Consider the following 14,349-nt stretch of genomic DNA (forward strand, 5'->3'; position numbering starts at 1 on the left):
TTCTGGGTCCATTGCTTCTTATCAAAAGGGTCATAACTGTCGGTCCAGAGACTCAAACAGTGACGTAGACAGAAATATTATCTATTGTTCAAAAAGGTTTTGTGTCCAGGGACAAGCGGGGGTACATTTGGGACATTTCTTCTTTCTACTTAAGATATTTGCATGTGTTTGTTTGTGTTTTTGGTCGGACTAACGCGACACAGAGATCTCCCTCAAACATTATCAGCCAACAAGGTTATGTTTGGTTGTTTTTTGGTTAGTTAACAGGATTACACAAAAACTACATGACGGATTTCCACGATACTAGGTGGAAGGATGCGGTATGGATCAGGGAAGAACCAACTGAATTATGGTGTGGCTCCAGATTGAGGTGGGGATCCCAATATTTTTTAACTCTTTCTTTAACATTGGCATTTTTCATCATTTTTTACTGATTTACGAGGGAATAATTCATGGATTCCTTCAGACTTTAGGTATATCGGGGAACTAATTTCTGTGTGTGTGCAATTTGGTGCAGCGTGATTGAACTTAAGGGGACTGTTGGGCCTTGGGGAAGGTTTGCACTCAACTGAGAAACAATGTGATTTGTCTGTTAGCAGAATAATAGGAGAAAAATACAGATTTTCATGAAATTTGGTGTGAGGATGAAACCTCGGCCAAGAAAGAACCCATTCAATTTTGGCACAGATCCGCCTCTGATCCAGGATTTTATTAAATTATTTTCTTCAACATTATGAGATGGTGAATTTTATATTATTTCACTAATCTCTCAGGAAATGATTCGTGGATCTTGATAATGAAAAAAATCAGGCACATGTAGTGGACTGATATTGATGAGTGTGGGTTATTTGATGCAGCTCTATTGAATTAAGGGGACTGTTGGGCCTTAGTAGAGGTATTCGCTCTACTTAGCTTGACTCTTTGCCTCAAAAATTCCAAATTGTAAGAGTGAGGCAACCGCAAGCATCATGACTCGAGGTGGAGGGTTTTTCCTTAATCACCCCCCCCCCCCATGCCAAATGTCCTGAATTTAGTTATCCAAACACTTTTCTTCTTATAGACACAGTTGGAGGGTTGTAGATAATATGTCTTCAGCATGTTTTAAATGCCATTGGTGCCTTATTTTACCTTTTAAAGGCTATAGGATTAACATCGTGTAATGTGGGACTGTTTACCTCTGCCAATGTTTTCATTGCCATTTATGTGTTTGTTTGTCTGTCTGTCAGCAGGATTACTCAAAAGCTATTAAACCGATTTCCATGATGGAACATGACGCAGAGAAAAACCCGTGAAATGTTTTAGCAGATCTGGATCCAGGATCTTCTTTTTTTCTCATCTTATTTAACCTGGACAGAGCCTTGGCGAACACTATAAAAAAAAAACTTCTAGCTTGTAAATGTGTTTTTATAGGATGTCGATAGAGGGCCCTGTTGTATCATTTCAACCAATTGCTGGCAAATGTATTTTTGGTTTGGTTTGTGTATTTGAGATGATGAATGAATTTAATTTGTGTGCACTGAAATGAGCCTGTTGCTGACACCATCTGACTGATGTTTTTTCCAGGTGAAGGTCTGCAGACTCTATATATATATCTTGCTGTTGGATAGTGTCCTGGATTCTTTGGTTTACTTTTCAAGTCAAGAAGTATTTCATCCAACCTGTGACTCAGACTTTAAGATTTGCAATAGCTTTGTTCGCAATCACAAAATATGGAGGTCGATCCACTTCACTGTGTGAGCGACTCACTGGTACAGTCCAGAGAAGTGAATAGTGGGACTTCAGAGTGCATGACTGCTATTGACTATTTAGTATTAATATCAAGGTGAAGAGTTCCTTGGACCAGAAGTACACAACATCAGGTCAGACAACCTCTGTCTTTGAGACTCCATGTACGCTCGCTATCAACATGTGTCTCCATTGTCCATATTGAGATCCTTTCTGTTCATATTCTCCTCTCGCTTGAACAGGTAAAATAAAGTTTGTAGGATCTAGGGGTCAAAACGGATTAAAATGTTTAATATTATGTGTTTATATGTGCATAATCACCTGAAACTGAGAATCATTGTGTTTTTCTTACCTTAGAATGAGCCCTTTATATCTATTATATGGAGCGGGTCCTCTTCCATGTTGTACCGCCATGTTTGTAGGGTAGACAAACCAAACTGTGGCGCTAGAGAGGACCTTTCACCTATCTGCATAACCTTCTGGCATAGGGTTGGTTGCAATATGCAACTTCACCACTAGATGCCACTAAATTCTACACACTGAACCTTTAAGCACTTTCCACTTTCCAGTTTTGTGGATATTCACATTTGTCTGAAGCTTTTATACCTGAAAATAAATCAATAAACCGATAAACCTTTTAGTGCTTCTCTGTCGCAGGACTCTCCAGGTCAGTTTCAACACTGTTTAATCTCCCAGCCCATTGTTCATCTGTGTTGTGTAAAGGAAGTTATTTACAAGGTTCAATGATAATAAATGGAGCCCAAAGGCTACAAGTAATATTGTTTCATAGGACGATTATCTAGATCGCTATTAAAACCATTTTTGAAATAATGGCAAAGCTACATTTTTGTTGCCTTTCATGAGCTCAAACTTAAATCCTCATGTAGAGCAAGACAAAGACTGTAATTATGTTTCCCTGCCTGTATTACAGCCCCCAGTTCTTCAAACTAAATGTTTGAAGGATTACCTCTGCATTAAATGTGGGCTGCATTTGTGTCCTCTGCAGAGATGCATCAAAGTGCTACAGAGAATACAGCTGTAGAAAATATATATACAGAATCTGGATTATATATTAGGCCATAATTGTTATTGGAGAAGAAACTGTAAAGCTATAGTAACATTGCATTGACCATTAGCCTGGCTCAAACCTTTGAGAGTAAACATGTCTGATAGACACCGCAGTGCCTTTAATAGCTTTGCAAACCATGCCTTGATGTGGTTAGACGAGTATGGAGACTGGGAGGTTGGGGAGGGTAACACCCAGGCCTGTTCTATATGTGTAAGCATGGGGAAGTTATTATATGTATATGAATATGATGCACAATGTTTGGTTCCTGTAATTTGTGGTCAAAACAGATGCAAAAGAGATGCAGCACAGTCGTCAGGTTTTTGGACCTGGAATGTCACTCCATACAATGCCCAACAGTCCCCTTAATAATATGCTTATTTTTTTCATCAAGGTTCATGAATTATTCTCTGAGAAATCAGAATATCCCCTTAAAAAAAAATGGATCCACACCACATCCTTATGTCAAGTTTTGTGGTAATCTGTTCAATAGTTTTGACATAATCCTGCTTACAAACAAGCATAGAAACCAACAAACACACAAACGTACAGGGGTGAGAACATTACTGATGATTCAATGATCAAAATAGGGCTGCAAAACGTCAGTGTAGTCACTCGTTTCTTTATCCAGTGAAAAACAATGAACCTTTTGGATAAAATTCATCAAAACATGAGGCTGTCAAAGCTAAATATCAAGTTGTGTCATCAGCATATGTCATAAATCATAGTTGTAGTTATACGACAGGTAAAATTAGCTACTTGTTGTCATATAGACAACTTATCAGACTAAGAGTAACAGCTTTACTTTCAACTGTAAGGTCTTCACTGTGCATCGCAGCAGGCCAATTGGTCCTGAATGCACATGTCTGTGAGGAAACAGAAGTCAACCTGCAGGAGAACATTATGCAAAGTTAACCTTAGTGAAGCAGCAACGGTTTCAAACAGCTGAGGCCTCGCAGGGAGAAAGACGAACCTTCCACTCAGGGAAGAGGATTTATGAAGAGAGCGGTAAAGAGCTGGTTTAATTGGATGAAAGTGACACTAGACAGTTGTTCACTTGTGCACGATCACTTTAAAGTGACTGTACGAAAACCTTCTGACAAATTTAACACCAAATGATGCTATTTGCTGATGCCCTCTGTTGAGGTGAACTGGCCTGAATCAGAACCCTGATCATTGATTCGCTCTTTTTATGTAGCTGAGGAAGGTGAATGCAGCGCGTTGAGGGTCTCCACATGTTCTGTACCAGAAGGCCTCTCTTCCTGGAAGTGAAATATTATCCCTCTGCATGTGGTTACATTATGTTAGCACAAGAGCCACTTATGGCTTCTTGACAGTTGGTTGTATGGGTGTAAAAAAAAGGATTCTTGTTTTGCAGAGAGCTGAACCTCATCATGTTTCTTTGTTGATTAGAAAGCAATGGAAACTTTATTTTCCTCACTCCTCAGCTCTGGTGAAACTGTTTTCTCCTATATTGAATTCAGTTCAATTTAATCTTTAAATTATGGGTTTTGTGTGTAGAAATGTTGTTGATTTTGATGCCTCAATCATCTGTGTCGTCTGTGTCTTCCAAAAAAGTGTCTCCTGGTTTTATGATGTGTCGACACTGGGGTTATTGTTTGGTTGGGGGTTAAACAGAAAAAGTTATGTTTTGGGAAACATGGTGGTTTGTGTTAAAATGAATACTTCATTATTGTTTTCATCGTGGTTACAATAATAAACACTGTCAAGGTCAGGGAAAGATTGTTGTATCTGTAAACTCAACTGTACTTGAGCCATCTCAGTTATAGTCTTATGTTTTCACCACCAGCCTCCTTTCTCTGCAGACCGTGGCTTTATAACATCACCTGACTTCCAGCTTTGCTCCAGATGTTCATAACTTATGCCGTTCTTTCTTTGAACATAAGAATATGTAACATATTTTTGGGCGCACTTGCTGTAACCATAGATCTCACCTGAAACCATGTGCACAGTGGGGAAAATACTGAAATTAGCCTAATGTAATATTGACAGACTTGTAACACTTCATAATGAGGTTAGAAAATCATGAGGACAAAAGGGCAGCCCCGACACAGACAGGCAAAAGGCCCCCGCCGTTCCTACAAAGAAGCAAGAAAGCGTCAAAACAGACTCCAATGTGTGTAGCCGTTTTTTGTGTTGTTTTTTTGTATTTTGTGGCTTTACTTTAAACAACTCTGCATCTTCGTGGTTGTCTTTCGAGTGAGGGCTCTGGCTGGTTCCAGTCGGACTCTGCACTGAAGGAAGAGGAGGGAGGTGTGGTTTCCAGGACAGAAACACACAACTGACATTTGTTATTGTGCAGCCTGTAAATGGTTGATTATTGTTAACATTACAGGGGGGAAAACACATGATCTTGTATAGGCTCTACTAATTCAGCTTTACATGTAATAGACACCTGTAATCATCTCCATCCTGTTGTAAATATTTCAGCCGGCGAAGAGCCATCGCTGTTTATTCCCTGACTCTGCTGCATGAGAAACATGAAACGGTTATAGAGCAGTTCATCAAAGAGCCAGAACAAGGACCACACTGTTTGGTGTTTGGTGTTTGTGTGTTGTGTCAGATCAATGGTGGTTCGCATTGTTGCCTCACACCAAGAAAGTTCTGGGTTTAAACATGACGTCCGACCTGGGGGGGTCAAGCTAATGGATGTATGAGATGACGCATTTTCACTTGTACGTCCCATGAGAGAATATGAACTTCTTGTATAGAAAATATGTTTGACATGCTATGCTGGAAACTTGCACAGAGAGAAACACACACACACACAACAGCTTTTAGTATGACATGGTGAAATTGCAATTTTTTAAAAGCTGATTTCACTCTAAGCCAAGAGCAGAAATGAGCTTTAAATGCAGATGTAAAAACCAGGATGGATTACAGAACACTCAGGTGGTGCTCCGGCATAATCTGAACCATATCTCCGAGTAGAAGTAAAAGACCTGCTGTCGGTCTTAATGTTAAAGTTGACTCATCACAACAGGTATAAGACAGCGATCTCTATTACTGTCAGTTCTGCTTAGATTAATCTTAGATTAATCTAACTGATGCAATCGTACACTGCAGCTGTAACAACGGCATTTCAACTAGGACTACTAGTGTTTTCTTTAAGAAAATGAAAGAACTTTGGTCTTGAAGAATTTCCAAAAGTCCAGCAGCACTTGTGTTGATGGAACGCTGATGAAAAATCTAAACCTTCATGCAAACTCAAAACGACATAAAAATGAAAGGTTTTTTTAATCCAATTTTACAGGCAACGTATCTTTTGGAGGCCGGTCAGTCGTTTAAAGGATTATCTTCTGTGTGAGAGCGGTTTAGCTGCCATTTGACTCCCCTCTTTGCTTTAAAGATTACTGCGTAATAGTTCTGCAGCTGGTGGGAATCGGAATCTTCAACTAAATTGTGCTGCTTTGAACTAGAAGGAGCAACAGGTCGCCACCTCATGTTGCTTTTTTCTACAACAGGCTAAATGTTACTGCACTCTGAGATATTAGAGGGGACGAATTGATGCATCCATTATTCTGCAGGGTGCTTAGGCTCTTGTTGTTTCTGAAGTAAAGGGATTTGCCACGGTGATGAAAGAGTTTCTAAATGCTCAGAATTCAAACATAAATACCACACTGTCAGACTCGTATTAAAGTTGAGCTGCTCACTGTCCAAAGTTGTTCCAAAGGACTTGAATTTACTGGTTTGTGACTTCTGCATAGGTTGTGAAATCAGAACATGTCATGGCTTGGCTAGAACTGCTTGAGCGTTGAATGGGTTTCTCTTGCACTTTTGTGATTCGTTGTGGCATCACACACAAAACAAGTCACAAGGACAGTTTCTTCCACCTGCTCATAGTCCTGTATTATCACTTCACTCTCAAAATGCAGGGGAGGTGTGGGTCCTGAAGTCTCCAAGAAAAGTCAATATCAGACTTGCAATCACCAGGTTGCCTGCAAATTGACTCAAAGTAAATGATACTGGCTGACTGGCTGGCCGGATGGTTGGTATGTTGGTTTGCTGTCTTACTGACTGTCTAGCTGGTTTGTGGTTGGTTGGTTGGCTGGCGGTTGGTTGATTGGTTGGTTGGTTGGTTGGTTGGTTGGGTTGTCCGTCCCTGATAGGGGAAATTCACTTTCACAACACTACACATTCACATAAAATGAGATTTTCTTTTGCTCCACTGTGCCGACATAGGTTGAAGACGTTAAAATAGCAGCTGGGATTTCAAAACAGAATAAAAAAACAAAGCTAAAAAATAACGTCTTAATTTGCACAGTGGCTTTGAACCACTTCAGTAGGCTTTTTGGATTTTCTTCTGCAGCAGCCGGAGGAAAATCTCTCCTGGGACTCATGTGGAGGAAAATCACTCCGAGTCCATCTCTGCTGCTACTAAGTGACACATTATTAATCATTACTGAGTGTGCACGGCAGGGAGCACAACCAGGGATCCTTCAATTCAAAACACAGACAGGCCACAGGCAGCACCTTGTTATTTCTCATTTGAAAAATGTGATTGGGTCAAAGGATTGGGAACAAAAGCTTGTTTTTAAGAGTCCCTCAATAAATCTCCTGGTTACAGCACAAACTCAGAGTAAATCAGTCAATCGTCTGCTATCGATGAATTATTCAGCCCAAATAAAGACCAAATGAACAACATGATTGTAAACCTACTCTCTCCACACTCACCATAGTGTGTGTGTGTGTGTGTGTGTGTGTGTGTGTGTGTGTGTGTGTGTGTGTGTGTGTGTGTGTGTGTGTGTGTGTGTGTGTGTGTGTGTGTGTGTGTGTGTGTGTGTGTGTGTGTGTGTGTGTTGCTGTGAGAGAAGAAGAGTCAGCTCTAAATCTGCTGGTTGGTGTCTTTGGTGTTTCAGGTGATGGTAACCCCAAAGAGAGCAGTCCTTTCATCAACAGCAGTGCAGCCAGCGACGCGGAGAAGAGCCAGCAGTATGACGGCAAGAACATGGCTCTGTTTGAGGTGGGTGCAGTAACAAATACACGAATATGCTGGTGTACCAGTGTGACACCACTTCCTACTGTTGTCATCACTGTGTTTCTCTGCATGTGTGTGTGTGTGTGTGTGTGTGTTACAGGAGGAGATGGATACCAGTCCAATGGTCTCCTCTCTGCTGAGCAGTCTGGCCAATTACTCCAATCTGCCAACAGGAAGCAAAGAGCATGAAGAGGAAGAGTATAATGAGGAGGGGGCGCGTCCGTCCAAAAAACCTGTCAAGGTAAAGTACTGTGTGTGACAGTGTGACACTCAAACTGCAGCGGTTTGACCCAGAGGTTACATGTGTTATTTAATATATAAATGTAAGAGTCTCAACATCATGTCGGGGGAATTGATCAGTGTTCATCAAATCAATTCTCTTATTAATGTTGAGATTCTGGCGGTTCAAAAATATAAGTACAGTTTGCATCAAATTACGTAATTTTGATGTTAAGCAGGTGTAATGTTTAGCTTTTTCTATTTAAAGTGTTAGCACGGTTGGTAGCGCTAAACACAAAATACTGCTGAGGCTGATGGAGACATAAATCTTCCAAATGTTTGACCATAATCAGATTAGAATTTTTGATCAGATGATGGAGTCAAAAGGAAGCATCACAGTCATTAAGATTCATCCACTGAAACGCATAGAAATCTATACCACAGTACAATCCAATAGTGGCTGTTTGGTGCATGACCTGCTTAATCTCATAGGCGTGAGAGAGAATATGGGAAAATGAGCAATAAATGAGCATCAATTTTCCTCTTTATTACAGTCTGTTAGTGGTGGTGATAGGAGTGCAATACATGCTTTAAACAAGCACCAGGAGGTTTCACCTTTCAGCTGAGATATAGTCTGATCCTTTAACGACTGGTGCAAACAGACACAAGGGAGATGACCTATTTAAAGTGCGTGATTTACAACAAGGGACAAGAGTCAAACAGCAGGGAGAGCAGTTCAAACAGCAAACAAATCCAGAGGGGAGCTGGCAGACATCCAAAACCCACAGAGTACAGTCCAACAATCAAAGCAGTCAAAGGAAACTCAGACTAGAAAGGTAAAAAACTAAATTGTTTTCAGACATGGACTCTGGAAAATGTCCGGGAAAATGGGTCCAGACATTTTCCTGAGTTTGGCTTTGACATACGAAGACCACAGCAGAAGATTGTCTGGGTCAGACACGTTCACAGCAACAGGCAGAAACTTCAGGCAAGGTGCGGAGTCTGGGTAGAGAATGCAGGATAAATTCCACTGCAGAAAATTACATGTTTTTGTTCACAGCACATAGACACCGGCGTCTGCCCTTATCACCAAAAGCTCACAAATCTGGCAGCCCTTCCAAGTTGACATCTTCGGGATGCCAGGAGCAACTGACTCGAACATTTGCGCTTTCACATACAGCCCCTCCAGAAAACTTCAGGTGAAAGCAGCTATAATGCTCTGCCATCCAAAAAGGGAAAACAATACTATAAATACACTGAGAAGTAAACGAGAAATAAGTCACATATGCTAAAGTAAACTGGTGGGAAAACACAAAAACAGGAAGCAAAATCGCACAGAAAGATCACAAGGGGAATAGATAATGAAAAATCTACATTATTGATAAAGTTGAGGCTGTTTGGAGTTGGAATGCAGACACTACTCAGGTCTGAAAGAAGTCCTTCCTCCTCCTCTGCATGTTTAGTTTAAATATACACTCTTTTCTAATGAACCTCTTACTTTAATATTAATGATTAATACTTAAATAGAATCAGTGAAATCACGAGTTGGCTCAGACTGAGAGTAACTCCTCAAATACAAATTGGGTAATTTTAAAATCAAACTAATAGATAAATATTACATTTCATATAATAACCAACAGATGAATCAGGCATAGCATCAAGATTTGTTTTGTATATTTGCACACAAATGAGACCTTGATGACTGGTTTCAGAAAACCTGTCAGTCAGAGGACACTTGTCATGCGGAGTGAGGGTCAGACGCTACCTAGGCCGAGTCACCTGACAGATCCTGCAGTGTGGGCAGTCGGGGCTTCACTCATCAGTCTGTTCATCTTTCACTTCCTTCCCATCAAACACATCTCCTCATAAAGAGCACTGCGGAATTTCAGCGGCAACTCCTTAATACGTCTGAAGGACAAACGGGGACTTGATGGTTTCTTCATGTCACCTTGACTTTTTGCTATTGACACAAACAATTCATGACTTAATATCCTGGCCGCAGCTGTCACCAAGTGCAGCAATGAATGAATTATTAAAAGAGGCATTCATCTTTTTTTTCACAATCCAATGCCAGGTTTTATCTTTTATTGTTTGTAGATCATTGTTTAAAAGTGCGTAATAAATGAACCGATGAGTGTAGATATCTATTACAAGGGAAAGTTTGAGTTTGCTGCTGCCAGTCACACACAAACCTGTATTATCTGCTCCAGCACCTCAACGCAAACATTTCTGTTTTAAAGCTACACACAGATTTACTGACAGACACAGAGACAATTAAGGAAAATATTTTTTTTATCTTCCCACTTATATCACAGAGATCACTCAAAGGACACAGGTAAAAAAACACTCTTTGTGTTTTAAAATGTTAAAAAACGTTTGTTCCAAATGAAAGAGTTGGACGTGATTTCATGAATTTTAAGGGCAGAATAGATTAAAGAGAAAAAGACTCAACAACAAAGTACAAATGAATCGAGTTGACCCCTTTATTTTAATGAGCTCAATGGGAAACACATTATTTCCCAGGTTTGACGTGTAGTTTTGCTGTTCTCCAGGCTCCACAGCTGGGCACTCTGATGGGGGTGTACTTGCCGTGCATCCAGAACATCTTTGGGGTGATCCTTTTCCTACGGATGACCTGGATGGTCGGGGTCGGAGGCGTCCTCGGCTCCTTCATAATCGTCTTCATGTGTTGCTCCACAGTGAGTAAAAGGGCAGATTTCCCTACTGTCGTCCGTTTGTTGTGCAACTCGACCCCTGTTCGCTCCGAAAACAGATGATCCATTTAAAATATTTAAAACGTAAATATTCCATCTGCGAGATTATCAATGTAAAGTGGTGCTTCTGCACATGAGTGTGCGATTAAACCACAGGCTGTTGTACTGTACTGTTGAACAGGTGGTACACTCATAATTAGAATTGCACAGATGCTGAAGGTGACATAGTAAATCCTGACATGAGGCAGATTGCCAATAAATCCACTAACACTGCACCACTGCCATATTTTCCCATGATGGAATCTGTCACATGCTGCTCACTCTGCATCCATGTGTACAAATTATTAAATTAATATCATGCTTTCATAATATATATAAGATAGATATGTGAATATCATTAGTTTTGAATAGATTTGAAAAAGTTTGACCTGTCGATGGTACGAGATAGGTGTGGGGTTTTACTTATCCCAGTTCAGCTGGACAGAAAAATGAATGTTGTCACCAAAATGTAATGGGTCCATCCAGCTGTCGAAGGAGACGTCAGACATGTGAAGCTCATCGTGGCAGCTGAGGAAACGTCTGCAAAAAAGTTCAATCCATCCAATAGTATTTTAAGATTTTTCAGTGGTCGACCATCTGGCAAAAAGCAGATCCCTTTGAAATGTGCTGCAATAAAAATATGTATTTGAGTATCTGGAAGTACTGGAGTGCAGGTAGTAATGGAATGTACCAAATTGTATTTACTTTGTTACTGTACTGAAGTACACTGGTCATGTATCTGTACTGTACTTAAGTAGGTTTCTTTTCAGGTTTCACTTTTATTTCATATATCAGTAAATATCTGTACTTTCTACTCCGCCACATTTTTACACTGCATTGTTTTACATGTTCATATTATTTCTAATAATTTCAAAATAGACAAAAGGGAATTTGATCAGTGATCCAGTCAGAGCAGGCAGGTGACATTAGACTGCATAATACAATAACTAACATTTACTCAAGCATAAAAGTTAATTTTGTACTTTCTATTTATTTGTACTTTTACTTCTAGTAGTAAAATTATGGAGTACTTCCTCCTCCACTCGGTGCAGGTTCCTTGAAATTGTATTGAAATTAGCCAGTAAATGTGATCAGTTCCTTTTGACCTCCGGCTGCAGCAGACAGGATGACATGAAGTGACAGAACGTGACTAACCAGCCGTAGTCATCACCGTGATGAACAGTTCATGGTGACCAGCTGAGTCAGACTCTGGTGCTGCTGGAGGTTTACTCTGCGCTCACTCCCTCAGTTCATCGAGGTCTCGCCGTCAGCCATGTTTGATTTTAGTTGACGTCCACCTGCAGCATCTCAGGCTCCTGTAACCCTCCTCTGTGTGTGTGGCTTGTTTTCTCAGACCATGCTCACAGCCATCTCCATGAGTGCCATCGCCACAAATGGAGTTGTACCAGGTGAGTGGACGTCTGCATGTGTGTGTGTGTGTGTGTGTGTGTGTGTGTGTGTGTGTGTGTGTGTGTGTGTGTGTGTGTGTGTGTGTGTGTGTGTGTGTGTGTGTGTGTGTGTGACAGAACAGTTCAGAACGGTGACTCCTGTCTGTGTGTGTTTGTCTAATAGCTGGAGGTTCATATTACATGATCTCTCGCTCACTGGGGCCTGAGTTCGGTGGAGCTGTTGGGATCTGCTTCTACTTGGGGACGACTTTCGCAGGTGCCATGTACATCCTTGGCTGCATCGAAATTCTGCTGGTAAGTCGCCTTAATCATCAAATAACACACGTTTACTGTTCTGGGCTCTTTTTTTTAACGGAACATTGCTTACATGACCATTTAATTTCTCACTGTGACGTAATGTATCAACCTACTGGACCCAAGATTCAAAACTTTACAGTTTTACTTTTGAGACCAAACATAAAACCATTCAATAGCACCAGTTTACTGTGTTTTAATATTCTATCATTATAATTTCCACTCTTTTCGACCAATCCCCACACCACCTCGTCTTTCTCCCTCTACATCTCCTCCTTCCACCTTCATCCCTCCATCTTCCATCCTCTCAGATTTATATCATTCCTCAGGCAGCCATCTTCCAGATTGAGGGTCTGGAGGGGCCGGAGGCGGAGGCGGCGCTCCTCAACAACATGCGGGTGTACGGCACCATCGTCCTGAGCTTCATGTCACTGGTGGTGTTTGTGGGGGTGAAATATGTGAACAAGTTGGCACTGGTCTTCCTGGCCTGTGTCATCCTCTCCATCCTGTCTGTTTACGCTGGAGTCATCAAGACCGCCATCGACCCCCCTGTCTTCCCGTAAGTGACTTGATGCACTGGTCAAGATTTTGGCTTTTCTTGATTATGTCCATTTGCTCGATGTATATCATCACTGATTAAGAGAAAGTCATGGTCCTCCTGTAGAATCTAAATACTTTCCCTGCTTTCTGTGTCCCTTTTCGGGAAAGAAACAGGTCTATAGTGCCTCATGATGATATATGTCTCCTGGGTTGTTTGTCTAACACCACAGACAGCAATGTATACTCTGCTTTTCTTTGTCAGTGTCGATTTCCTCTTGAATCCCTGCTGAGATGAACATTGACCCAATGCTGTATTTTAGTGTCTCAACTGAGAACCATCATCTCATGTGTCTGAATTGAACCTTCTACATCATCTACATAACAGCGTTATGTCAATGATGCTTTTGTTGACTTTCTTCGCAGCGTCTGCCTGCTGGGGAATCGAACCCTTCTCTCTAAAGGATACGACGTGTGTGCAAAGGTCATTGAGATTGACAATGAAACTGTCACCACCAAACTGTGGATGTCCTTCTGTGATTCCGAGTCCCTCAATGCCACGTGTGATGAATACTTCATCAACAACAATGTCACCGAGATACAGGGCATCCCGGGGGTCATGAGCGGCATCCTGGCTGGTAAGAGATCATTATAAATGACAGTTACCCATGATTCCTCGTCAATGTGGCAAAGGGATCAGATGTTCTCTTTCCACCTTTCAGAAAACCTGTTTGGTAACTACCTAGAAAAAGGGGTTATCCTGGAAAAGCGCGGACTTGTGTCAGATGTGGATCCGGACAGTCCCACCACCAGCTCCAACCGTTACGTCCTGGCTGACATCAGCAGCTTCTTCACCCTGCTGGTGGGGATTTACTTCCCATCTGTCACAGGTTAGCATCACACAGGCCCACTGAAAGGACTCGTGCGTAGGATTTAGTGACATCTGCGGGTAAAGTGGCAGATTGCAACTTTCTTTCCCCCTAAATCTAAAGTTTGACTGTTGTTAAATCCCAGAGCGGCCTTGCTCCATCCTATATGACCGACCCTCTCACCTCTTAAACCTCTGCTCATTCTCTTTGAACTGTTGAGCATCTGTTGCTCCGAGTCCCCAGAGCAAAGCATGAAACAGAGGTGGTGGGGCTCTCAACTGTGGAATAAGAGTCCCTCGGGGATTATTCTTCAAAGACAAAAAGAAATCAAAAGCTTAGAGCCCCCTGATGGTTTCATCTCGCTCCGCTCTCAGGTATCATGGCCGGCTCCAACCGCTCCGGCGACCTGCGTGATGCTCAGAAGTCAATTCCCATCGGCACCATCGCAGCCATCACCACCACTTCTACTGTGTGTATC

At 41.4% G+C, this 14,349-nt stretch overlaps 1 protein-coding gene across 2 annotated transcripts in view; it reads left to right on the top strand.

Annotated features, from left to right (window-relative positions):
* slc12a5b (solute carrier family 12 member 5b) overlaps nt 1–14,349 on the top strand; it is a 35,907-nt gene that overhangs the window by 10,765 nt on the left and 10,793 nt on the right. For both annotated transcript variants that reach the window (XM_035160340.2, XM_035160341.2), the window contains exons 2-10: nt 7,672–7,775; nt 7,891–8,031; nt 10,562–10,708; nt 12,117–12,171; nt 12,335–12,465; nt 12,777–13,024; nt 13,429–13,640; nt 13,725–13,892; nt 14,246–14,344. In XM_035160340.2, the coding sequence (XP_035016231.1) occupies nt 7,672–7,775; nt 7,891–8,031; nt 10,562–10,708; nt 12,117–12,171; nt 12,335–12,465; nt 12,777–13,024; nt 13,429–13,640; nt 13,725–13,892; nt 14,246–14,344 (1,305 nt within the window). The remainder of the gene's footprint in view (nt 1–7,671; nt 7,776–7,890; nt 8,032–10,561; nt 10,709–12,116; nt 12,172–12,334; nt 12,466–12,776; nt 13,025–13,428; nt 13,641–13,724; nt 13,893–14,245; nt 14,345–14,349) is intronic.

Source organism: Hippoglossus stenolepis, chromosome 6, assembly GCF_022539355.2.
Source record: "Hippoglossus stenolepis isolate QCI-W04-F060 chromosome 6, HSTE1.2, whole genome shotgun sequence".
Classification (NCBI taxonomy): Eukaryota; Metazoa; Chordata; class Actinopteri; order Pleuronectiformes; family Pleuronectidae; genus Hippoglossus; species Hippoglossus stenolepis.